At 42.0% G+C, this 25,654-nt stretch overlaps 1 protein-coding gene across 4 annotated transcripts in view; it reads left to right on the top strand.

Moving 5' to 3' along the window:
- LOC105494293 (presenilin 1) overlaps positions 1-20,778 on the top strand; it is an 81,007-nt gene extending 60,229 nt beyond the window's left edge. For all 4 annotated transcript variants that reach the window (XM_011762593.3, XM_011762589.2, XM_071099900.1 and 1 more), the window contains 5 exons: positions 2,305-2,403; positions 9,931-10,017; positions 14,398-14,571; positions 16,971-17,089; positions 19,517-20,778. In XM_011762593.3, the coding sequence (XP_011760895.1) occupies positions 2,305-2,403; positions 9,931-10,017; positions 14,398-14,571; positions 16,971-17,089; positions 19,517-19,672 (635 nt within the window). In that variant the 3' untranslated portion in view covers positions 19,673-20,778. The remainder of the gene's footprint in view (positions 1-2,304; positions 2,404-9,930; positions 10,018-14,397; positions 14,572-16,970; positions 17,090-19,516) is intronic.
- The last annotated feature ends 4,876 nt before the right edge of the window (positions 20,779-25,654 follow it).

Raw genomic sequence — 25,654 nt, 5'->3', positions numbered from 1 at the left:
TTCTGTCTGCACATCATACAAATGAGTATCTCTACAGAGCTTTGAATTCCTTTTAAACAAAAGAGATTTTTGTACCCAATGTTTAGAGTAGTGATTCTCGGCTCCATTTTTACAATGTTTCAAGATTTAATTTGTCACAAAAGTTCTGAAATTTTCAAAGCAAAAGCAATTTTAATTTAATTACTCTAAAAAATAAGCAGATTTGGCCGGGCGCGGTGGCTCAGGCCTGTAATCCCAGCACTTTGGGAGGCCGAGGAGGGCAGATCACCTGAGGTTAGGAGTTCGAGACCAGCCTGACCAACATGGAGAAACCCCGTCTCTACTAAAAATACAAAATTAGCCGGGCTTGGTGGCTCATGCCTGTAATCCCAGCTACTCGGGAGGCTGAGGCAGGAGAATCGCTTGAACCCAGGAGGTGGAGGTTGCGGTGAGCGGAGATCATGCCACTGCACTCCAGCCTGGGGAACAAGAGTGAAACTCTGTCTCAAAACAAAACAAAAATAAACAGATTTATCATTTAGCAATTCTTTAAGGGAGAGTAAAGAATAAAACTGAAATAGTTGCGGAATGTGGCAGAGTCAAACAAGTTGAAAATCTCATTACTTTAGAGCAGGGCAGACTTCTCATGCAAACAAATTGAAGTAGAAGTGATGAGAGTAGAGATTTCTGTGTGTGTGTTTTATTACTGTACTATCTTATGGTCCTCTGTATACTATATTATATTGTACATATATATATTATTATACAAAGAGACATGACCACTTCGAGGCATGAATTTTTTTTTTTTTTTTGAGACAGGGTCTTACTCTGTCACCTAGGCTGGAGTGCAGTGGCGCCACCTTGGCTAACTGCAACCTCCACCTCCAGGGCTCAGGCAATCCTCCCACCTCAGCTTCCTGAGTAGCTGAGACTGTAGGCACCTGCCACCGTGAGCTGCTATTTTTTTGTATTTTTGGTAGAGATGGGGTTTTTCCATCTTGGCCAGGCTGATCTCAAACTCCTGAGCACAAGTAATCTGCTGCCTCAGCCTCCCCAAAGTGCTGGAATTACAAGCATAAGCCACTGTGCCTGGCAAGACATGAAATTTTTAAATTTAAATGCATCTAAGTGACAATAATGTCAACACAAGCTGTCAATTCTTCCTTTACAAAGTTTAGCTATACCTGTTTTATATTTTTAAGTGTTTAAAATTATTTCTATATTTTTATATTCTGAGATTTTTTTTTTTTTTTTGAGGTGGAATCTTGCTGTATTGCCCAGGCTGGAGTGCAGTGGCATGATCTTGGCTCACTGCAAGCTCCGCCTCCTGGGTTCACACTATTCTCCTGCCTCAGCCTCCCGAGTAGCTGGGACTACAGGCGCCCGCCACCACGCCCGGCTAATTTTTTGTATTTTTAGTAGAGATGGGGTTTCACTGTGTTAGCCAGGTTGGTCTCGATCTCCTGACCTCATGATCTGCCCACCTCGGCCTCCCAAAGTGTTGGGATTACAGTCGTGAGCCACTGTGCCCAGCCTATATTCTGAATTTTCATGACAGAAAATGAAAGAAAAATTGCAGTTGATGGAAAGAAATGGTGGTATAAACAGGAATAACTTAGGCATATTGTTTCCTCTGATTTATTATTTTTGTAAAATAAGCTACTTTTCAGCACCACATATGTTCTGAGACCTGAATATTTAATGTGACCAAAGAGTAAAGAAGTAATAAACTTTATCTTGCAGAGAGTTACCATTTTGTTTTAAATTTACTGCCCTCTTATTTCAGGTATTTCTCAGTAGTACATAATACTGCTTTTAAAAAGGAGAAGAGATGAATTTCTTCTACTCTGCTCTTCATATTTTGAAAAGTTCAGTCAAATCCCCTGTATTAAATTCATCTCGGAGTAATCTTTTTATTTATAGTTCATATCTGTGATTAGTTTAGAAGTGACTTCTCCCTGATTCTGATCACTGTAGGTTGACAACTGCTTAAAATAGTCTATCTCATCATCATCTCTGCAGCTTTCCTTTAAACTGGGAAGACTTATTCTTATACCCCAGTAACGATACACTGTACACTAAGCAAATAGCAGTCAAACCCAAATGAAATTTTTACAGATGTTCTGCGTGGTTTTATATTGTTTAGGTTGTCCCCCCATCCCACCAGTTCACCTGCTATTTATTTCATATTCATTCAACATCTTTTTGTGTAAAAAGAGACAAAAAACATTAAACCTTTTCCCTTCGTTAATTCCTCCCTAACACCGATTTACAAGTTTAGCCCATACATTTTATCAGATGTCTTTTCTGTTTTTCTTTTTCTAGATTTAGTGGCTGTTTTGTGTCCGAAAGGTCCACTTCGTATGCTGGTTGAGACAGCTCAGGAGAGAAATGAAACACTTTTTCCAGCTCTCATTTACTCCTGTAAGTATTTGAGAATGATATTGAAGTAGTAATCAGCGTAGAATTTATTGGAACTGAAGCACATGTAACTGTGGTTGTTTTCATGGTACTTGTTCTCATCTTAAATGCACAGCATTCCTGAAACTCCTGCAGATCTCTTTGTTTCCTTGCAGATGATTGTCTTCTACCTGATGTTGATTCAAGAGAGTTTGCAATATGAATAGAAAGAAAGGAAATATTTAGATGTTGGGGAACCAGCATTCCCATTTTAAAACCTGTTAGGAGTTATTGATTAGGGCAAGCTCAAGGTTTCCTTTGAGTGACTGGTTTAGATGTCTGTCTGCTATTCAGTGATCACTGGGGAACGGAGATTGTTGAGCGGAAGGGTAATGTGAGCAGAGCTGTGCCTTCGTAAGCTGGCAGCACTGTGTGAGATGAATTGTTGGGTGGACACTGAGATCATGAGAAGCATACTAGACATAATTAAGATGATGTTGCCATGATCTAGGTGGAAATTAATGGGGTTTGAATTATGGTAGTGGCAGTAGCAATCAAGGGAAAGAGTTGAGAGGATTCAGAGGTAGAATCAATAGTTCTAGCAACTGAGGAGAGAAGTTGTAAGCTTGAAGGAAAGGTGATGAAGAAAAAATGCTTTCCTGTGTTTTCTTGTTGCTGTTGTTGAGACAGGGTCTCACTCCCACCCAGGCTGGAGTACAGTGGTGTGATCACGGCTCACTGCAGCCTTGACCTCCCAGGCTCAGGTGATCCACCCACCTCAGGCTCCCAAGTAGCTGTGACTACAGGCACACACTACCACGCCTGGCTAATTTTTTTGTATTTTATGTAGAGACAGGGTTTTGCCATGTTGCCCAGGCTGGTCTTGAACTCCTGGGCTTAAGCGATCCTCCTGCCTTGACCTCCCGAAGTGCTTGGGTTACAAGTATGAGCCACCATGCCTGGCCATGTTTTCTTGTGTGAGGAATCTGTTTAGTTTTAGATCTTTCTGTGGCTCATATCTAATTTAGTTGACAGTACCTGTGGGTCACTGAGGTAGACATTGCTAGCAGAAGTTTAGAAATGAAGTACTAGAGCTTGGGAAAAAGTTGATATTCGAGATAGAGACTTGAAGAACATTAGCAGAGAGGTGGTAGTTAAGCTCTGTGAACTGTCGAGCCATTCAAATAAAAGCAGAAGAGAAGAGGAAGACAAGGGTCAAACTTTGTCAACTACTATGTTTAGAGAATGAAACGAGAGGATACTACAGGAAGTAGAAGAAAATATTGGAAAATTGGGCAAGCCAGTATTTTTCACTTTACAGTATCATGACTGTTTTTTGATGTCAGCACATGAAATGGCTGCATAGTGTTCTCTTATGTAGATATTCAGTGGTGGGTATCCTCATTGATGGACGTTTAGATCATTTCAATTTATTTTCTATCACAGGCAGCACTTACAGAGGGCATCGATGAACTTACGAATATTATTATAAGATGTATTCTTAGAGTTGCTAAGTCAAAGGATGTGTGTATTTAAATTTTGGTAGTTTGCCATATTACCTCATAAAAAAGCTATGCCAGTTTACATTCCCTTCAGTAAACGAAAGTACCAGTTTCCTTACACCTTTGGTGTTTTGTTTTGGAGACTGAGTCTCGCTATGTCACGCAGGCTGGAGTGCAGTGGCGTGATCTCGGCTCATTGCAACCTCCGCCTCTCGGGTTCAAGCAGTTGTCCTGCCTCAGCCTCCGGAGTGGCTGGGATTACGGGCGTGTGCCACCATGCCCAGCTAATTTTTTGTATTTTTAGTAGAAACATGGTTTCACCATGTTGACCAGGCTGGGTCTCAAACTCCTGACTTGAGGTGATCCGCCCGTCTAGGCCTCCCAAAATGCTAGGATTACAGGTGTGAGCCACCATGCCTGGCCACCCCTTTGTTAATCCTTGCCTGTGTCTGTGCATACATGCACATATGTATGTCTGAGAGAGAGATCTAACAGGCAAAAAAATAACATCTTGTTTTATTTTTTATTGTTTGTCTAATGCTTGGGTGATTATTTGAACTTTTTTTCCATGTGTTTCTTAGCTACAGATCTGAATTTATTTTGTAACGGGCTTGGTATAATCTTCTTCATATTTGTGAAATTAATCTTTTTTTTTTTTTTTTTTTTTTTTTTCTGTGAGACAGAGTCTCTCCCTGTCAGCCAGGCTGGAGTACAGTGGTGCAATCTCAACTCACTGCAACCTGTCTCCCAGGTTCAAGCAATTCTCCTCCCTCAGCCTCTCAAGTAGCTGGAATTACAGGCACATGCCACCATGCCTGGCAAATTTTTGTATTTTTAGTAGAGATGGGATTTCACCATGTTGGCCAGCCTGGTCTCAAGCAATCCAACTGCCTCGGCCTCCCAAAGCATTAGGATTACAGGCGTGAGCCACTGCTCCCAGCCCTGTAAAATTAATCTTAATTATACAAGTAATACATTATCCTTGAAAAAGGATAAAAATTACAGATAAAAATAAATTTCACAGTAACTGGCATCTCTAATCTTAATGCCTTATCAAGTACTTACCCCTGTTATCAGTTTGATGTATATCCTTGTAGATGTTTTTTGCCAATTTTTCTGTTGAGTAACTGGAAAAACAATTTCAAGGAGAGAGGCTGGGCGTGGTGGCTCACGTTTGTAATCCCAGCACTTTGGGAGGTCTAGGTGGGCGGATCACTTGAGATCAGGAATTCGAGACCAGCCTGGCCAACATGGTGAAACCCTGTCTTTGCTAAAAATATAAAAATCAGCTGGGTATAGTGGTGCACGCTTGTAATCCCAGTTACTTGGGAGGCTGAGGTGGGAAGATCACTTGAACCCAGGAGGCGGAGGTTACAGTGAGCCATGATTGTGCCACTGCACTCCAGCCTGGGTGACAGAGCAAGGCTTCAACGCCCCCCCCCAAAAAAAGAGAATATCAAATGTTATAAAGAAGTCAAAGGTAATGAGGACTGTAAACCATACAGTATTTGCTCCCTAAGATGTCATTAGTGACATTGAAGAGAGCAGTTTCAGTAGAGTGATAGAACCAGAAGCAATACTCCAAAGGGAAGGTGCATATGTGTGCATGCATGTATCAGGGGTTTGCCAGTGCTGGCAGTGGAAGTGATAGTGTAGGGCAGAGAATGGGTGGTGAAGAAGGAGAGGTATAGTAAATGTCATGCACTACATCAAAGATTCCTGTCTCGTAGGCAGAGCAGGTGGTGACCTGATAGGAGAACAGGTTTCAGGAAAGGTGTTTCAAGGAGAGGGAAGATTCTATTTTTTTTTTTTTTTTTTTTTTTTTTGAGACGGAGTCTCGCTCTGTCGCCCAGGCTGGAGTATAGTGGCCCAGTCTCGGCTCACTGCAAGCTCTGCCTCCCCGGTTCACACCATTCTCCTGCCTCAGCCTCCCATGTAGCTGGGACTACAGGCGCCCGCCACCGTGCCCGGCTAATTTTTTGTACTTTTAGTAGAGATGGGGTTTCACCGTGTTAGTCAGGATGGTCTCGATCTCCTGATCTCATGATCCACCCTCCTCGGCCTTCCAAAGTACTGGGATTACAGGCATGAGCCACTGCACCTGGCCTGTTTTTTTTTGTTTTTTGGAAACAGAGTCTTTTGCTCTGTTGCTCGGGCTGGAGTGCAGTGGCGTGATCTTGGCTCACTGCAACCCCCGCCTCCTGGGTTCAAGCAATTGTCCTGTCTCAGCCTCCCGAGTAGCTGGGGTTATAAGCACCCACCTCCATATCCGTCTAATGTTTGTATTTTTAGTAGAGATGAGGTTTCGCCAGATTGGCCGGGCTGGCCTGGAACTCCCCACCTCAAGTGATCCACCCGCCTCGGCCTCCCAAAGTGCTGGGATTACAGACGTGAGCCACTGCACCCAACCTGTTTTATTTTATTTTTGAGGTGAGTCTTGCTCTGTCGCCCAGGCCAGAGTGCAGTGGCGCAGTCTCGGCTCACTGTAACCTCCGTCTCCTGGGTTCAAGCAATTCTCCTGCCTCAGCCTCCCGAGTAGTTGAGATTACGAGCATGTGCCACTATGCCTGGCTAATTTTTTTTTCCATATTTTTAGTTGAGCCACAGGTTGGGAGAAGGGAAAATACATTCTACTAAAAGTGAGTCCGTGTCAAGAGTATGAGTACAGGGATGGGTGAGGAATTATTACCAGACTTTCAGTCTGCCGTAACATTAAACATGTATGTTAATTTAATACTCAGAAGTATTTACTGTGTTTTAAAATATCTATCATATATAATATTTTTAAAACTCACATCTGTGCTCGCTTTAGCAGCACATAATACTAAAATTGGAATGATACAGAGATGATTAGCATGTGTTTCTTAAAAAGCTCTCAAGTCTATTTAATGACCACAGAACATAAGACATTCTGAAATATTTTAGAAACAGTTCAACATACGTGGGAAAATAGGAGTATAAACCCTTACCTCCTGTGTAGATCAGGTAGGTTGAAGATTGCATCTGTTCTTTTGCAATAATAAATGGTGAAGATTTGAGGATTTTATAAATCATTGAGTTTGAGAGGTTTTGTTTTTTTTGTTTTTGAGATGGAGTTTCGCTCTTGTTGCCCAGGCTGAAGTGCAATGGCGCAATCTCGGCTCACTGCAACCTCCGCCTCCTGGGTTCAAGAGATTCTCCTGCCTCAGCCTCCTGAGTATCTGGGATTACAGACGCCTGCCACCAAGCCCGGCTAATTTTTTGTATTTTTAGTAGAGATGGGGTTTCACCATGTTGACCAGGCTGGTCTCAAACTCAGGACCTCAGGTTATCCACCTGCCTCAGCCTCCCAAAGTGCTGGGATTACAGGCATGAGCCACCGCACCCGGCCTTTATTTTGTTTTTTTAACAGAATGTAAGAATTTTTTCTTACATTTTTCTTACATTTTTTTCTTACATTCTGTTTTTTAACTGTAAAAAGCAGCAATGCCAATGAGTACTTTTTCCCTGAAGTGAATATAAGCATGAATATAAAAAGTTTTAAATCAGTCATCCTGGCTATTTGTTCTCTAAAAATCAATGAATATAATTCTTTTATGCATTTTAATACTGTCTCCCAGTTTAGGGTATTCAGTTTGCAAAATGCTCTTACTGACAGGAAATGTATGAGCATTTTTGTTTTTTACTTCTGTCTTTTGACAGAAAAATTATACACCTACTTTTTGAGCTAATTTATTCTTACCTAGTGGTCATTAGTAGAAGTGGTTCACTCTGAGAGCTTAACTAGAAGGGAAACTTAACAATTCCTTGAGGTAGATCATTTTACCTAAAGCTTTTTGATTTCATATCAGTTGGAGGAGGGTATATTATGTTAATTTTTAAATCTGCATATTTTCCAGCTGGGCGTGACTGTAATCCCAGGACTTTGGGAGGTAGAGGCAGGAGGATTGCTTGAGCCCAGGAGTTCAAGACCAGCCTAGGCTACATTAAAAAATTTTTTTTTCTTTTCTTTTCTTTTTCTTTTTTTTTTTTTTTTGAGACAGAGTATTTTGCTCTCATTGCCCAGGCTGGAGTGCAATGGCGCGATCTCGGCTCACCACAGCCTCCGCCTCCCGGATTCAAGCAATTCTCCTGTCTCAGCCTCCCAAATTGCTGGGATTACAGACATGCACCACCACACCGGGCTAATTTTGTATTTTTAGTAAAGACAGGGTTTCTCCATGTTGGTCAGGCTGGTCTTGAACTCCTGACCTCAGGTGATCCACCCACCTCAGACTCCCAAAGTGCTGGAATTACAAGTATGAGCCACCGTGCCAGGCCTTTTTTTTTTTTTTTTAAATTTAAACAAGAAATCTGCTTATTTTCCTATTGATCTAAGGTGTTTGGTGTTAAGGTGAAAGGAAAAGTGATTTTTAAAAAATATTATTTTAGGACTATTTAACAAATGTACTATTTATGATAATTAACATGGGGTTAGCAAACTATTGCTTGAAGCCAAATGTGGCCCATTGCCTGTTTTCTGTACAGCTTATAAGCTAAAAATGCTTTTTACATTTAAAAAAAAAATGAAAAAGGAAGAATATGTGATGCACAAAACCTGAAATTTTTACTCCCTAGCCATTTACAGAAAAAGTTAGCTGGCCATTGATTTTCATGATACTATTAACTCTTAAAACAAAGGGGCTTGTAGCTATATTTTTTCATACTTACATAAAGAATGAAAACCTAATAAATTGCTGGTGCCTTCATTTCCAAAAGGCTATAGAAATCCATAAACAGGCTGGGTGCAGTGGCTCATGCCTGTAATCCTAGCACTTTGGGAGGCTGAGGCGGGAGGATTGCTTGAGCCCAGGAGTTTGAGTCCAGCCTGGGCAACACAGTGAGACCCTGTTTTTAGAAAAAATGAAAATAAAAACTAATCCATAAACCTCATACTTGGTGGTTGCCCTTCAGTTTTTCTTCTTTAGATCTGGATTTAGTTAAACAGTGTATTGCCTGCCTGGTTTCTGTTAACTTTTGATCATTTGGTTGTGTTATCCTGTAATGAAACTCGGTTGATCTCAGAAATAACAAGGCGGTCGTTCAGCTTCTTTGTGTATTTCTTTCATAAGTTCTTCAAGAAGCCTAAGTATTAGAAACATGGATAAAATTATAGTGATAAAAAGCCAGAGAGACATAAATGCTAAGTATCTTGTTTAAAATTACTGTGACCAGATTGGACTCAGCTTGCTGCTGGCATTTGGTTCCCGCCATAGCCCCATATGTCATGTGTTTGTTTATATGTACTTTAGTGTTATTGTTGATGTATCTTCAGGATAAGTTCCAAAATGTAATATTGCTGGGTTAAAGGGTTAATGGACATGTAGTTTTATTAGATGTTACCAAATTTCCCACCAATGGGGATTATACTATTTTTCATTCCTGCCTGAAATAGAGAAGCACCATTTTAAAGTTTTCACGTTGTCTCTGAGCTAATATGTGGTAGAGATGCACATGTGTATATCTAGATCTAGATTGATATATTGATATACATGTGTTTTTGTAGAAGGGTCACAGAGGAGGCCACTTGACTATCCCTATTATGTTTGTTGCTTTTAACGTTTTTTCTCACTTCAAGTTTAAAACATGGTTTAGCATCATTGAACGTTCTAAAAGTGAGACATATTATGAAGGAAATTTACTCTGTGCATCTTCTGAATTATAATCACCATCTGAGGCTTTTTGTCCTGGAATTTAGAACATTCAACTAGTCCAGCTATTGTTTCAGTGGAATCTTGCTGGCCTGAACAGTTTTCCTTCTGGTTACTTTTCACGGACTAAAAATGATGATGAAGAGTTTTGTGATAGCAGGTGCAGTTTGAGCACTACAGTAAACATTCAGTTTCAGAACTTTTTCTCTTATCTGCTAAAACCAAAGAGAACCTTTTATTATTTTTACTTCTGATTGTTGAACAGTCTTAAGGCAGCATTAGGAAGATTGGCGATTTGTGTGGAGAAATGATGGCCTGTGTGTTGTCTGTGCATACTTTGTGTATCCAGTGTTTACCTGGAATTTTGTCTTTCTCAACAGCAACAATGGTGTGGTTGGTGAATATGGCAGAAGGAGACCCGGAAGCTCAAAGGAGAGTATCCAAAAATTCCAAGTATAATGCAGAAAGTAGGTAACTTTTATTAGATAATATCTTGGTTTTTCAGGGTCACTGTTATCTTATAAGCTAACAGTATAGCAATGTTTTCATTATCTTTCTTTGATCATAGACTCCTTTGAGAATCTCTTGAAAACTATAGTAATGCCCAGTAAATACACAGATAAATATTTAAGGAGTTCATATACTCATAACCCAACAATACAGTCAAGGCACCCCTAGGTTAAGACACCTCCCATTAAATACAGAATACCAGCATGGAAAGGTTCAGGTTGAGGTTATGATTTTGTTTTTGTTTTTTGTTTGTTTTTTAGAAGTCATGATTTTAAAAAGAAAAAAAACTCTCTCCAAACATGTAAAAGTAAGAACCTCCTAAAAGATACAGACAATAAAGGAAATATAAGTAAACCAAAAAAAGCAAAATATAAACAACATAACAATAGGAACTTCTTGTCTAACATGGCCAGAGTAACTGAAATACGATTTGAGATGTGCTAATGTTTATACTGAGAAGATCAAATATTCTAGGTGGATATGACTTTTTAGAAGAGGATAAGAATGACTTGGGATGAGCTGGGTCCTGTTATGTAAGCCTGTAGTCCCAGCTACATGGCCAAGGCAAGAGGATCACTTGAGCCAAGGAGTTCCAGATTACCCTGGGCAACTTAGTGAGATCTTGCCTCAAAAATAATAATAATAATGAATAATAATAATGACTTAGGATGAGAGTGAAAAGTCCTTTAAGGATACTACAGAACATATTAAGGAGAACACAAGTTAGAAGTTGTTATTAGATGGAGTTGAGGGGGAGCTTTAATTCAATTTTCTGGAATGGAGGCTACCTTCCCACACACTAAAAAAAAAAAAAAAAAAAAAAAAAAAGGATAAAAAAGGATTGAGGAGGCCGGGCGCGGTGGCTCAAGCCTGTAATCCCAGCACTTTGGGAGACCGAGGCGGGTGGATCACGAGGTCAGGAGATCGAGACTATCCTGGCTAACATGGTGAAACCCCGTCTCTACTAAAAATACAAAAAACTAGCCGGGCGTGGTGGCGGGCGCCTGTAGTCTCAGCTACTTGGGAGGCTGAGGCGGGAGAATGGCGTGAACCCGGGAGGCAGAGCTTGCAGTGAGCCGAGATCACGCCACTGCACTCCAGCCTGGGAGACACAGCGAGACTCCGTCTCAAAAAAAAAAAAAAGGATTGAGGAATAATAGCACAATATAAACAGTTAAAAAAAAAAAGCTTACTTTTTGAAAGAAAAACAAAAAAGGGCTTTTATGAGGAATCTGAAAAACAACAGGCAAAATAAATATTGGTGAGGGGAAAAAAGGCCTTAATTGAGGTGCTGTTTGTCAGGAAAGGGAGAGTTTATGTTTTATAAAGCCAGGAAATCTACAGAGTTAACCTGTGTTAAGCTAAAGAAAATCTAATGGTTGTGAGCATGTAGGTATATATGTATGTATGAGTAAGTGAGTGATACAACAGAATTTCATTCCTTTTACAGATGTTGACTGAGCACCTGACTATGTGCTAGGCCCTCGGGAAATAGCACTAAACAAGATTTCCCCTGCCCTTGTGGAGCTTATAGTCTATTTGGGGGGATAGATGGTCAACAAATTATTACATAAATAATTCATACAGTTGTGATAGGTACTGCAAAGAAGACGTATAAATTGCTGTGAAAGTTTATAATAGTGGAATTTTACGTATCCTGGAAAGTCAAGGGGTGCTTCCCTGAGGAAGTGATAATAGGTGATGGCTTGCTGAAGGATGGAGGAAGAGCTTTCCAAGAGAGGGACAGCATGAGCAAGGGCTTTGAAATGGGAAGGCTGGATGAACTGCAGGCTTCCTCAGTGAGAGTGCTGCTGATATTTTGGGGGGCACAGTTCTTCATTGTGTGGGACTTCCCCTCACATTGCAAGATATTTAACATCCCTGGCCGCTCACCCACTAAATGCCAATAATGGCTTTGAGGCTTTGCGGTAATCAAAAACTCCTCCATCCTAGTTATTTCCAAACACTCCCCAGAAGGGAGGTGCTATCCCTAGTTAAATCACTGTGTTAACGGAACTAGAAGTTACATTGGAACAAAAGGGCATAGGGCTCCGAGAGGGATATCTGTGCAAGGAAAAAACAAACAAAAAAACGAACTGAGAGATTATCTCATGTGGTTGAACTCTGTCAGAGCATTTCAGGATAAATTAGTCATAGATAATAATATAAAATTCATCAATGGAAAAAAATGAGGCAGTTTTCCAAGGAAAACAAAAACTTGTTCAAAAAAGCAAATGTAATTATAGTATATTCTGGCTGTAGCAAAGTAGTTTAGTTGTGAATATTATTTGCATAGTGAGAATATAAAACTGAATTTAATATAAGGTTATGGCACTGGGAAGACGGGAAGAGTTACATTTACGTGCAGAAGAGGATGAGACCTAATGCTTTATCTTCTCTATAGGAGGCGAATAAGTACCCCAAATTAAAACATCAAGTTATGGCACAATGAGCATACTACTTATAATTAATTATGGAGGTAAATACCAAAAGGAATGGCTAAAAGAGTTTAAAGTAGGAATGAGTATCAGAAGTGAGGAGGGAGGGGGCAGAAAAGGGACTGCTGTTTTCATTTATAAATCCTATTCTTTTTTTTTTTTTTTTTTTTTTTGAGACGGAGTCTTGCTCTGTCGCCCAGGCTGGGGTGCAGTGGCCGGATCTCAGCTCACTGCAAGCTCCGCCTCCCGGGTTTACGCCATTCTCCTACCTCAGCCTCCCGAGTAGCTGGGACTACAGGCGCCCGCCAACCCGCCCGGCTAGTTTTTTTGCATTTTTTAGTAGAGACGGGGTTTCACCGTGTTAGCGAGGATGGTCTCCATCTCCTGACCTTGTGATCCGCCCGTCTCGGCCTCCCAAAGTGCTGGGATTACAGGCTTGAGCCACCGCGCCCGGCCTATAAATCTTATTCTTTTTTTTTTTTTTTTTTGAGATGGAGTCTCGCTCTGCCGCCCAGGCTGGAGTGCAGTGGCCGGATCTCAGCTCACTGCAAGCTCCGCCTCCCGGTTCACGCCATTCTCCTGCCTCAGCCTCCCGAGTAGCTGGGACTACAGGCGCCCGCCACCGCGCCCGGCTAGTTTTTTGTTTTTTTTTTTAGTAGAGACAGGGTTTCACCGTGTTAGCCAGGATGGTCTCGATCTCCTGACCTCGTGATCCGCCCGTCTCGGCCTCCCAAAGTGCTGGGATTACAGGCTTGAGCCACCGCGCCCGGCCAATCTTATTCTTACATTATTTCATCAACTCCAAACCAGAGAAGACTCAGGTGTTTTGGAGACCTGGATAATAAAAAGAATACAAAACTACCAATACAAAATTGTGAGGGCTCTCCCAGAGGAAGCCATGCAAGGAAGGGCCCTGAAGCTCACAAGCTGTACTTATTCATGGCAAATCTACTTCTGTTCTGAACGTGTATTACTTTTATAAAAAATGAAGGAAGAATAAAAGTACTTTGAACTTCACTTAAATATTTTAATTATTTTTAATGTATGGAAGTTTTTTTTAAGACTGTCGTGCTCACCATTTTCAATGAGATTGATAGTCATTATAATGAAATGACTGGCCCATAAAGACATTCACTCCCCCTCCTTTCCCAATCCACCCTCCAGAATGAAGCCACTTTTATAACTTTGTCACCAAATCCAGGGATGAGTGCCAACAGTTAGGAAGCTTTCAGTTGCAAAGATAAAAAGCCCAACTCAGTTGCCTTAAGCAAAGAAGAAATGTATTCTTCACGTGACAGGAAGGCCTGAGGTGTAGGCATTTGAAATTGGTAAGGTTGGTTAATTTGGTGGCTCAGGAATGTTTTCAAGTAGCCCAGCTTCCTACTCTACCATCACTAGTGTATAGGCTTGGTCTTCAGCCCACTGCTCCTGGTGGTCATGACAGCTGTAGTTCTAGGCATCATATCTAGATAAGGCAACATTCAGGCATAGAAGGGACTGTTTATTTTTTCCTTTAGTCTCTTAAAGAGTGAGAAAAATTTCCCCAGGAATCCCAGCGGACTTTGCTTCACCACTCATAGGTTCATACCAAGTTATAACCCCACAGCCTTAGAGCTTTTGTTAGGAAGAGGCTTGGTGGGATTACCATGCTTGGCTTGGATTGATCAGGATTTACCACCAGAGTCATGTGGGAGAGGGATGGGAACCCAAACAATTCAGGATTCTGCCCTCAGGAAATAAGGGAGAAAATAGCTATTGGATAAACTACCAGCAGGCACTGCTACAGCCCATGCTTTGTGGTTTAAGGGACAGTTAGCTAGTTACTGGTTCCATGTAATTTTCGTAAAGGTATTAAATTTTTCTAAATATTAGAGCTGTAACTTTCACTTTCTCTTGAAGGCACAGAAAGGGAGTCACAAGACACGGTTGCAGAGAATGATGATGGCGGCTTCAGTGAGGAATGGGAAGCCCAGAGGGACAGTCATCTAGGGCCTCATCGCTCTACACCTGAGTCACGAGCTGCTGTCCAGGAACTTTCCAGCAGCATCCTTGCTGGTGAAGATCCAGAAGAAAGTATGTACATTCCTCTATGTTGCAAAGTCATGGATTCCTTTAGGCGGCTACATTATCAACCTTTTTGAGAATAAAATGAATTCAGAGTGTTACAGTCTAATTCTGTGTCACATGTAACTTTTATTTGGAAATATCATTAATAGTGCTTTTTTTTTTTTTTTTTTTTTGAAACAGTCTCTCTCTGTCGCCAGGTTGGAGTGCAGTGGTGCGATCTTGGCTCACTGCAAGCTCCACCTCCTGGGTTCAAGCAATTCTCCTGCCTCAGCCTCCCCGAGCAGCTGGGACTATAGGCATGCGCCACCATGCCCGGATAATTTTTGTATTTTTAGTAGAGATGGGGTTTCACCATCTTGGCCAGGCTGGTCTTGAACTCCTGACATGGTGATCTGCCCGCCTTGGCCTCCCAAAGTGCTGGGATTACAGGCGTGAGCCACTGTGCCCGGCCAAAAAAAATTTTTTTAAACACCATTAAGAAGTGGAAAATAAGACCAGGTGTGGTGGCTCATGCCTGTAATCCCAGCACTTTGGGAGGCCGAGGTTGGTGGATCACCTGAGGTTTGGAGTTTGAGACCAGCCTGGCCAACATGGTGAAACCCCATATCTACTAAAAATACAAAATTAGCTGGGCGTGATGGTGCATGCCTGTAATCCCAGCTACTCAAGAGGCCGAGGCAGGAGAATTGCTTGAAACCGGGAGGTGGAGGTTGCAGTGAGCCGAGATCACTTAAAAAAAAAAAAAAAAAAGGAAAATAAGCTACCAGCTGAGAGAAAATATATGCAAATCATATTGAAGTCCCATTAAAGGACTTGTTTTTAGGATAAATAAAAGATGCTTACAACTTAATAAGACGATAGCCCAAATTTAAGATAGGGAAATGCTTTTTTTTTTTTTTTGAGACGGAGTCTCACTCTGTCGCCCAGGCTGGAGTGCAGTGGCCGGATCTCAGCTCACTGCAAGCTTCGCCTCCCGGGTTCACGCCATTCTCCTGCCTCAGCCTCCCGAGTAGCTGGGACTACAGGCGTCCGCCACATCGCCCGGCTAGTTTTTTTGTATTTTTTTTTTTAGTAGAGACGGGGTTTCACCATGTTAGCCAGGATGGTCTCGATCTCCTGACCTCGTGATCCACCCGTCTCGGCCTCCCAAAGTGCTGGGATTACAGGCTTGAGCCACCGCGCCCGGCCGGGAAATGCTTTGATTAGACATTTTACCAAAAGAGATACATAATGGCTAATAAGCACATGAAAAGATGCTCAGCATCATTAATCAGAGTAACTAGAATCAGAAAGGCTAACAATACCAAGTGCTGGTGAAGATGTGAGGAAACTGGAACTCTCAATTGTTGTTGGTGGAAATGCAGACTGGAACAGCCAGTGTGGAATGTGATTTGGCAGTTTATTAAAAAGCTAAAAACCTAAACTTACATGGCCCAGCAATTGCACTCCCAGGAGTCTGCCCAACGGAAATGAAAACAATCTGTCCCCACAGAGACATGGACATAAATGTTCATAGCAGCATTGTTCAGAATAGCCCCAAATTGAAAACAATGCAGATGTCCATCAACTGGTAAATGGATAAGCAAACCATATAATGGAAAACCATTCAGCTTCCAATAACTTCCAAGAAACTGTAGACACATGCAGTATCATGGTTAAACCTCAGAAACATTATATTAAGTAAAATAGGCCAGGCGTGTATTGTATGAGATAAATCATAGCCTAATGAAGCTGTTTTTAAAAATAAGATGATAGGCTGGGCGCGGTGGCTCACGTCTGCAATCCCAGCACTTTGGGAGGCCAAGGTGGGTGGATCACGAAGTCAGGAGTTTGAGACCAGCCTGACCAACATGGTGAAACCCCGTCTCTATCAAAAATACAAAAATTAGCCAGGCATGGTGGCATGCGCCTGTAATCCCAGCTACTCAGGAGGCTAAGACAGGAAAGTCACTTGAACCTGGGAGGCAGAGTTTGCAGTGAGCCGAGATCATGCCACTGCACTCCAGCCTGGGCCAGAGAGCAAGACTCCATCTCAAAATATATATATATGCTAATTAATTAATAAGATGATAAAATGATGCCTATCTGAGAATTCTTATAAGGACTTCTTAGTACAAGTGCTGGGTATAAACTATATATTCAATAGATGACGATTATTACTTATTATTGTTATTGATAAATAACAGCAGCATCTACAGTTAAGACTCCAGAGTCAGTCACATAGAATCTGGAACTCCTATTGTAGAAAACAAAAAAAGAAAGACACAGCTGAAGCCTAATTTTGTATATCATTTACTGACTTCTCTCATTCATTGTGGGGTTGAGTAGGGCAGTGATATTTTTGAATTGTGAAATCATAGCAAAGAGTGACCAACTTTTTTATACTTGTAATCTTTCCTTTTTAGGGGGAGTAAAACTTGGATTGGGAGATTTCATTTTCTACAGTGTTCTGGTTGGTAAAGCCTCAGCAACAGCCAGTGGAGACTGGAACACAACCATAGCCTGTTTTGTAGCCATATTAATTGTAAGTATACACTAATAAGAATGTGTCAGAACTCTTAATGTCAAAACTTTGATTACACAGTCCCTTTAAGGCAGTTCTGTTTTAACCCCAGGTGGGTTAAATATTCCAGCTATCTGAGGAGCTTTTTGATCATTGGACCTCACCTTAGTAGTTCTCTACCCTGGTCACATATTAGAATCACTTGGGAGCTCTTAAAACTGTAAGCTCTGCCCTGAGATATTCTTATTTAATTTAATTGTGTAGTTTTTAAAAGTTTCCCAGGAAATTCTGGTATTTCTGTTTGGGAACCGCTGCCTCAAGCCTAGCAGCACAGATATGTAGCAAATTAGCTCTGTAAGGTCGGTCTTACAGGGATAAACAGATCGTCCCTTAGTCCCCAGACTTAGTCACTGAGAGTTTGGTGGTGGTTTTGCATTTAATGACACAGCCTGTAGCATACAGTGTTACTTAAGACATCAAGCATCTAGTGAGAGGAGCTAGTGCCATGCATGATCCCACATAGATCTTGCTGATAGTGCTACAGCATGAACCCTGAAGCTTTCAAAACTATGATTTTTTTTTTTTTTTTTGAGACGGAGTCTCTGTTGCTCAGGCTGGAGTTGAGTGGTGCAATCTCGACTCACTGCAACCTCCGCCTCCTAGCCTTAATTCTCTGCCTCAGCCTCCCGAGTAGCTGGGATTACAGGCGGCTACCACCATGCCTGGCTAATTTTTGTATTTTTAGTAGAGACAGTGTTTCACCGTGTTGGCCAGGCTGGTCTTGAACTCCTGACCTCAAGTGATGTGCCTGCCTCGGCCTCCCAAAGTGCTGGGATTACAGGCGTGAACCACTGCACCTGGCCTTTTTTTTTTTTTTTTTTTTTTTTTTTTTTGAGACAGAGTCTTGCTCTGTCACCCAAACTACAGTGCGGTGACATTAGCTCACTGCAACCTCTGCTTCCTAGGTTCAAGCAATCCTCCTGTCTCAGCCTCCCAAGTAGCTGGAATAACATAAATGCACCACCATGCCTGGCTAACTTTTGTGTTTTTTTTTTTTATTTTTTGAGACGGAGTCTCGCTCTGTCGCCCAGGCTGGAGTGCAGTGGCGCGATCTCCACTCACTGCAAGCTCTGCCTCCCGGGTTCACGCCATTCTCCTGCCTCAGCCTCCCGAGTAGCTGGGACTACAGGTGCCCGCCACTGCGCCTGGCTAATTTTTGTATTTTTAGTAGAGACGGGGTTTCGCCGTGTTAGCCAGGGTGGTCTCGATCTCCCGACCTCGTGATCTGCCAGTCTCGGCCTCCCAAAGTGCTGGGATTACAGGCATGAGCCACCACGCCTGGCCTAATTTTTGTATTTTTAGTAGAGATGGGGTTTTGCCACATTGCCCAGACTGGTCTCAAACTTCTGACCTCAAGTGATTTGCCTGCCTCAGCCGCCTAAAGTGCTGGGATTGCAGGCATGAGCCACTGTGTGCAACCTAAAAACTATGATTTAAGTAAACAACCCATAAAATATTTCTTACTGCTATTTTTACTAAAGATTTTTACTAAAGATATCTTGGCCGGGTGAAGACTTTCTAGTGTTTCTGTAACTAGGGTAAAAAATGAACTCTATTACATGGCTGCTCTGTGTTTACACGAAAGCAGTATACTCCTCATAAATAAACTTTTAGTTTATTTTATTTTTTAAACACTGCAGCCTCGACATGCTTCATGGAGGGGCCTGCGTGGGAAGAATGCTCCCGCTCAGCATAAAGAATGCTCTTCACCTCTGGGTTTTTAACTAGCCAAACTAAAATCACAGAGGCCAACACAGTATTTAAGATAGAAATTTCTGTGTCTTTTAACTTTTTTTTTTTTTTTTTTTTTGAGACAGAGTCTCACTCTGTCGCCCAGGCTGAAGTGCAGTGGCCGGATCTCAGCTCACTGCAAGCTCTGCGTCCCGGGTTTACGCCATTCTTCTGCCTCAGCCTCCCGAGTAGCTGGGACTACAGGCCCCCGCCACCTCGCCCGGCTAGGTTTTTGTTGGTTTTTTTTGTATTTTTTAGTAGAGACGGGGTTTCACTCTGTTAGCCAGGATGGTCTCGATCTCCTGACCTCGTGATCCGCCCGTCTCGCCTCCCAAAGTGCTGGGATTACAGGCTTGAGCCACCACGCCCGGCCTTAACTTTTTTTCAAAATAGTTTTACTTATTTTCAGATTCTATTTCTTTCCTAGAATTAGGGGATAAAATAACAATGTGTGCATAGTGAACCCTATGAAACAAACAAAAGCTAGGTTTTTTCATAGCTCTTCTTCCAGATTGAATGAAACATCTGTTCTAAAATTTAACCCCAAAGGAAAATATTCAGTTAACTATGTTAAAAACCAAGACTTGTGATTGAGTTTTGCCTGAAAATGGTTTCATAATTATGTGTGAATGTGTGTCTTTCCCATCTTCTCCACAGGGTTTGTGCCTTACATTATTACTCCTCGCCATTTTCAAGAAAGCATTGCCAGCTCTTCCAATCTCCATCACTTTTGGGCTTGTTTTCTACTTTGCCACAGATTATCTTGTACAGCCTTTTATGGACCAATTAGCATTCCATCAATTTTATATCTAGCATATTTGCCGTTAGAATCCCATGGATGTTTCTCCTTTGACTATAACAAAATCTGGGGAGGACAAAGGTGATTTTCCTGTGTCCACATCTAACAAAGTCAAGATTCCTGGCTGGACTTCTACAGCTTCCTTCCAAGTCTTCCTGACCACCTGCACTGTTGGACTTTGGAAGGAGGTGCCTATAGAAAACGATTTTGAACATACTTCATCGCAGTGGACTATGTCCCTCGGTGCAGAAACTACCAGATTTGAGGGACGAGGTCAAGGAGACATGATGGGCCCGGAAGTTGCTGTGCCCTGTCAGCAGCTTGATGCTTGGTCACAGGATGATTTCGCCGACACTGCGGACTCTCAGGACTACCGTTACCAAGAGGTTAGGTGAAGTGGTTTAAACCAAACGGAACTCTTCATCTTAAACTACACGTTGAAAATCATCCCAATAATTCTGTATTAACTGAATTCTGAACTTTTCAGGAGGTACTGTGAGGAAGAGCAGGCACCAGCAGCAGAATGGAGAGGTGGGCAGGGGCTCCAGCTTCCCTTTGATTTTTTGCTGCAGACTCATCCTTTTTAAATGAGACTTGTTTTCCCCCGTCTTTGAGTCAGGTCAAATGTGTAGATTGACTTTGGCAATTCTTCTCAAGCACTGACACTCATTACCATCTGTGATTGTCATTTCTTCCCAAGGCCAGTCTGAACGTGAGGTTGCTTTATCCTAAAACTTTTAACCTCAGGTTCCAAATTCAGTAAATTTTGGAAATAATACAACTATTTCTCATCAATTCTCTATCATCTTGAAGTCAAATTTGGATTTTCCACCAAATTCTGAATTTGTAGACATACTTGTAGGCTCACTTGCCCCAGATGCCTCCTCTGTCCTCTTCTTCTCTCACCCCCACACAAGCCGTCCTTTTCTACAGTCAGTAAGGCAGCTCTGTCGTGGTAGCAGATGGTCCCATTATTCTAGGGTTTTACTCTTTGTATGATGAAAAGAATGTGTTATGAATTGGTGCTGTCAGCCCTGCTGTCAGACCTTCTTCCACAGCAAATGAGATGTATGCCCAAAGACAGTAGAATTAAAGAAGAGTAAAATGGCTGTTGAAGCACTTTCTGTCCTGGTTTTTTGTTTTTGTTTTTGCTACACAGTAGGTCAGAATTCGAACTAATAGCCAAAAGCTGGTGGTTGATGAATTATGAACTAGTTGTATCAACAGAAAGCAAGAGTTTGGGGAAAGCCATATTTAATTTGGTGAACTGTGGGAGAACCTGGTGGCAGAAGGAGAACCAACTGCCGAGGGGAAAGAGAAGGGGCCTCCAGCAGCGAAGGGGATACAGTGAGCTAATGATGTCAAGGGGGAGTGTCAGGTTATTCTCATCAGCTCCACAATGGGTGCTTTGTGATCTCTGCCCGTGTTACCTTTCCTCTCAATGTACCTTTGTGTGAACTGGGCAGTGGAGGTGCCTGCTGCACTTACCATGGAGTTCAGGCTCTGGGCAGCTCAGTCAGGCAAAACACACAAACAGCCATCAGCCTGTGGGCCCAGGGCACCTCTGGACCAAGCTTTGTGGGGCAAAACCTTCTTCACCACAGAGGGTCCATAGCCATGCTGATCAGACCATAAGCGTTTATGAGAAACTTAGTTTCCTCCTGTGGCTGAGGAGGGGCCAGCTTTTTCCTCTTTTGCCTGCTGTTCTCCCTCCCAATCTATGATATGATGTGACCTGGTTTGGGGTTCTCTTTGGCGTTTAGAATATTTGTTTTCTGTCCCAGGATATTTCTTATAAGAACCTAACTTCAAGAGTAGTGTGCGAGTGCTGATCTGAGTTTAAATTAAAATTGGCTTATATTAGGCAGTCAAAGACAGGAAAAATAAGAGCTATGCAAAGAAAAGGGGATTTAAAGTAGTAGGTTCTGTCATCTCAATTCATTTTTTTCCATGAAACCCCCTTCTTCCAAGATTCATTCCTTCTCTCAGACATGTGCCAGCATGGGTATTATCGTTGAGAAAGCACAGCTACAGCAAAGCCACCCGAATAGCAATTTGTGATTGGAAGCATTCTTGAGGGATCCCTCATCTAGAGTAGTTTACTTGTGTAAGGATCCCAAATGTGTTGCACCTTTCATGATAAGTTTCTTCTCTGAAGAGGGTACGTGGGGTGTGTGTATTTAAATCCATTCGTGTGTATTACTGATTGTCTTTGTAGAAAGATGGCAGTTATTCTGTCTCTTTCTCCAAGTTTGAGCCACTTCTCAGCCACATGATAAGCCAGTGTACAGAGAACCTATCTTTCCTTTTTTTTTTTGTTTTTTAAGGACAGGATTTTGCTGTGTTGCCCAGGCTAGACTTGAACTCCTGGGCTCAAGTAATCTACCTCAGCCTTCTGAGTAGCTGAGACTATAGCCCATCTTATTTCTTTAAATCATTCATCTTAGGCAGAGAACTTTTCCGTCAAACATTCTTTTTAGAATTAGTTCAGTCGTTCCTAAAACATCCAAATGCTAGTCTTCCACCATGAAAAATAGATTGTCACTGGAAAGAACAGTAGCAATTTCCATAAGGATGTGCCTTCACTCACACGGGACAGGCGGTGGTTATGGAGTCGGGCAAAACCAGCAATAGAGTATGACCATCCAAGCCAATCTGCCTAATAAAAAGAAGGAAGACAGTAAGGTAGCCACTAAGAGTCTGAGTCTGACTGGGCTACCGAATAAAGGGTATTTATGTACCGAATGTCATTACATGCCTATGGGAATACCAGTCATATTTGGAAGATTTGCAGATTTTTCTTCAGAGAGGAAAGGCTCACTTTCCTGTTTTTGATTCTCACTAGGTTAGTGTGTGTTCCTAGAATCACAGCTCTGACTCCAAATGACTAAATTTCTCAATCAGAAAAAATAGAAGCTTTCTAAGCAACTTGGAAGAAAACAGTCATAAGTAAGCAATTTGTTGATTTTACTACAGAAGCAACAACTGAAGAGGCAATGTTTTTACTTTTCGGCTCCAGGATTCCCATATTGTAGTCTCTCTACTTTTAAAAACCCTCCTTTTGCAATAGATGCCCAACCAGATGATGTTTATTACTTCTTCTTTGGCCTCAAACAGTGTAGGTATTCTTGATATAATTTGTAGAATGTGAAATGTAAGTTTAACTACCAAATAAGGTCTCCCAGGGTTAGAGTACGGCAGGAAGCCTTTAATCCCAACCCCCAAGGCTTTGTATATTTGATCATTTGTGATCTAACCCTGGAAGAAAAAGAGCTCAGAAACCACTATGAAAAGATTTGTTCAGTGTTTTCTGTGATTACCAGGTTCTGGAGTCTAAGAATGTAAAGATGAATCAGATAAATTCTCAGAATGTAGTTAATAATCTCTTGTTTTCTGGTATGTGCCATCTTTCTTTAACTTCTCTAAAATACTGGATATTTGTCAATAACCACTTTTAACAGTTACCTTTACTGAGGGCTTATACATTGATGTTATGAAAGTGACTTGATTCAGAAGCCAATCCATTCAGTAAAGTACTCATTTTTCTCTAAATTTGCTGTTAGACGTAAGGAACGGTTTGACCTGCCCTTCTCCTCACCTCCAAGGGTATTCTGAACATTGAATTTGGAAAGAGACTTGCAAATTGTACATTTGGTTTTGCCCTTGGGATGGAAACTATCATATAATCATTAGTTTGAGCCTAGAAGTGATCCTTGTGATCCTCTCACCTCTTTAAATTCCCACAACACAGGAGATTAAAACCAGAGGTTTCAGCTCTTCATAGTGCTTTCTGAAATTGCTGGCCAGAGTGTACCAACAAGGCTGTCATTGGGCTCAGAGCTCAGAGTCATCTGCATGTGATCATCTCCACAGTCCTCTCCTCTAACGGGAAACACCTCAGATTTGCATATAAAAAAGCACCCTGGTGCTGAAATGAACCCCTTTCTTGAACATCAAAGCTGTCTCCCACAGCCTTGGGCAGCAGGGTGCCTCTTAGTGGATGCTGGGTCCACCCTGGGCCCCGACATGTGGTGGCAGCATTTCCAGCTGGTCTGCGTAGCAGGGACGATTTCCCAGAAAGCAGTTTTCCTTTTGAAATACGTAATTGTTGAAACGAGGCAGTTTCAAAATCAACTGCATATAGTAGCACGTACAGGATTGTCTTGTTCATGGTGCCCTTGGAGGTGCTGGGATGAGGGTTTCAGCGGGATCATTTGCTCTCACATGTTGTCTGGCTTCTGCTTCTCTGGACACTGCTTTGCACTTAATTCAGACAGACTGTGAATACACCTTTTTTATAAATACCTTTCAAATTCTTGGTAAGATATAATTTTGATAGCTGATTGCAGATTTTCTGTATTTGTCAGATCAATAAAGACCGCATGAATCCAGCTGTGCTAGTTTTCTTACATGAAAGTATCATAATGTATAACTGTAACTCGGAGAACTGTCTAGCACTTACCAAGAAACAGTTTAGAATACAAAAATTAGCTGGGCATGGTGGCGGGCACCTGTAGTCCCAGTTACTCGAGAGACTGAGGCACGAGAATCGCTTGAACCCGGGAGGCAGAGGTTGCAGTGAGCCGAGATCTCACCACTGCACTCCAGCCTGGGTGACAGAGCGAGACTCTGTCTCAAAAAAAAAAAAAATTAGAAACAAATGCATTGTTTCTATTCTTAACTCATAAGAAAGTGGTATGGATTATAGCATGCCACACCTCTGAAGAGTGCAATATTAAACCTGTTTATAAAAACCTCAAAGCAGCTGTCCCTTACATTCTGAAAGATACTTTTTCTAACAACTTTCACACTCATGTAAATATGTCAGAACAAACTATAAACTTACAAGACATGTATGTTGTACAATGCAGATATGTGTGGGAGGATTATTTTTTAAAGAAATTATGTAGGTCACACTAATGAGAAAAAGCAGCATTACTTTTATTGACTTGGTAGAGCATAGAATGTCCTCTCCATCCCCAAACTTGATAAAACCTTTTGTTTCTAAACAGTAAGTAACATAGAATGTTGGAAATGATCAGAAATGTGTTTATGGCAGAAAAGCCACAGTTGGCCATGGTCTTCAGAAGGGGCAGATAAGAGATTGATGTGTTCCCGGCTACATCTGCTAAGGGCCTCAGGAAGCAGGAAATGTTTATTCCCTCCTTTGAGAATTGGAGGCATCATTCGTTTTCATGGGTCTTTTAGGCAGTGTCTGTGGAGACTCCTACAGAGGCATCAGGACTTGGGGGAGGTTTCTGATTTTTAGGGGCCCAGACGGTGGTGTTTTTGATGAGAATGAGGAGGGACTTTGAGCAGGGTTGAGAAGCAAGGATACAAGGCTGGCTTTCCTGTGTCTCCGGGTAAGTTCCGTCGCTTTCCGTCAGCCACGCCGCACCTTCTCCCTGGGGACCCTTCTGTGTGCGGTGTGGAGAACAGCGTAGGATCCGGTTCAAAGTGAAATGACAGCATACTCGAGTACAACGAGTGTAATGTTGACTTGTCATTCGAGTAAGAATGCAGAGTAAAGGAGAGATCCACAAAAGCAGGGGTTTAAAATCAGAAATTTCTCAGAAGGTTTTTTGTTGTTTTGGAGACAAGGTCTGGCTCTGTTGCCCAGGTTGGAGTGTAGTAGCATGATCATGGCTCACTGCATTGTTGAACTCCTGGGTTCAAATGATCCCCCAACTTCAGCCTCCTGAGTAGCTGGAACTACAGGTGTACACCTCCATGCCTGGCTAGTTATTTTTTATTTCGTGTAGAGACTGGGTCTTGCTTTGTTGTCCAGGCTGGTCTTGAACTGCTGGGCTCAAGTGATTCTCTCAGCTCAGCCTCTCGAAGTGCTGAGATTATAAGAGTGAGCCACTGTGCCAGGCCAGAAATAAAGTTTTGAACTGAGTTTGGAAAGAGGGGAAAAGCCTGAATTGGCCAAGAAGGCAAAGGACATATACTGTACTAAAAATCAGGAAGACAGAAGTATTTGGGAGACACCTATG

This window comes from Macaca nemestrina, chromosome 7, assembly GCF_043159975.1.
Source record: "Macaca nemestrina isolate mMacNem1 chromosome 7, mMacNem.hap1, whole genome shotgun sequence".
In the NCBI taxonomy this organism is placed as follows: Eukaryota; Metazoa; Chordata; class Mammalia; order Primates; family Cercopithecidae; genus Macaca; species Macaca nemestrina.
The sequence above is the reverse complement of the archived record's forward strand: the minus strand, read 5'-3'. Positions and strand labels throughout refer to the sequence as shown.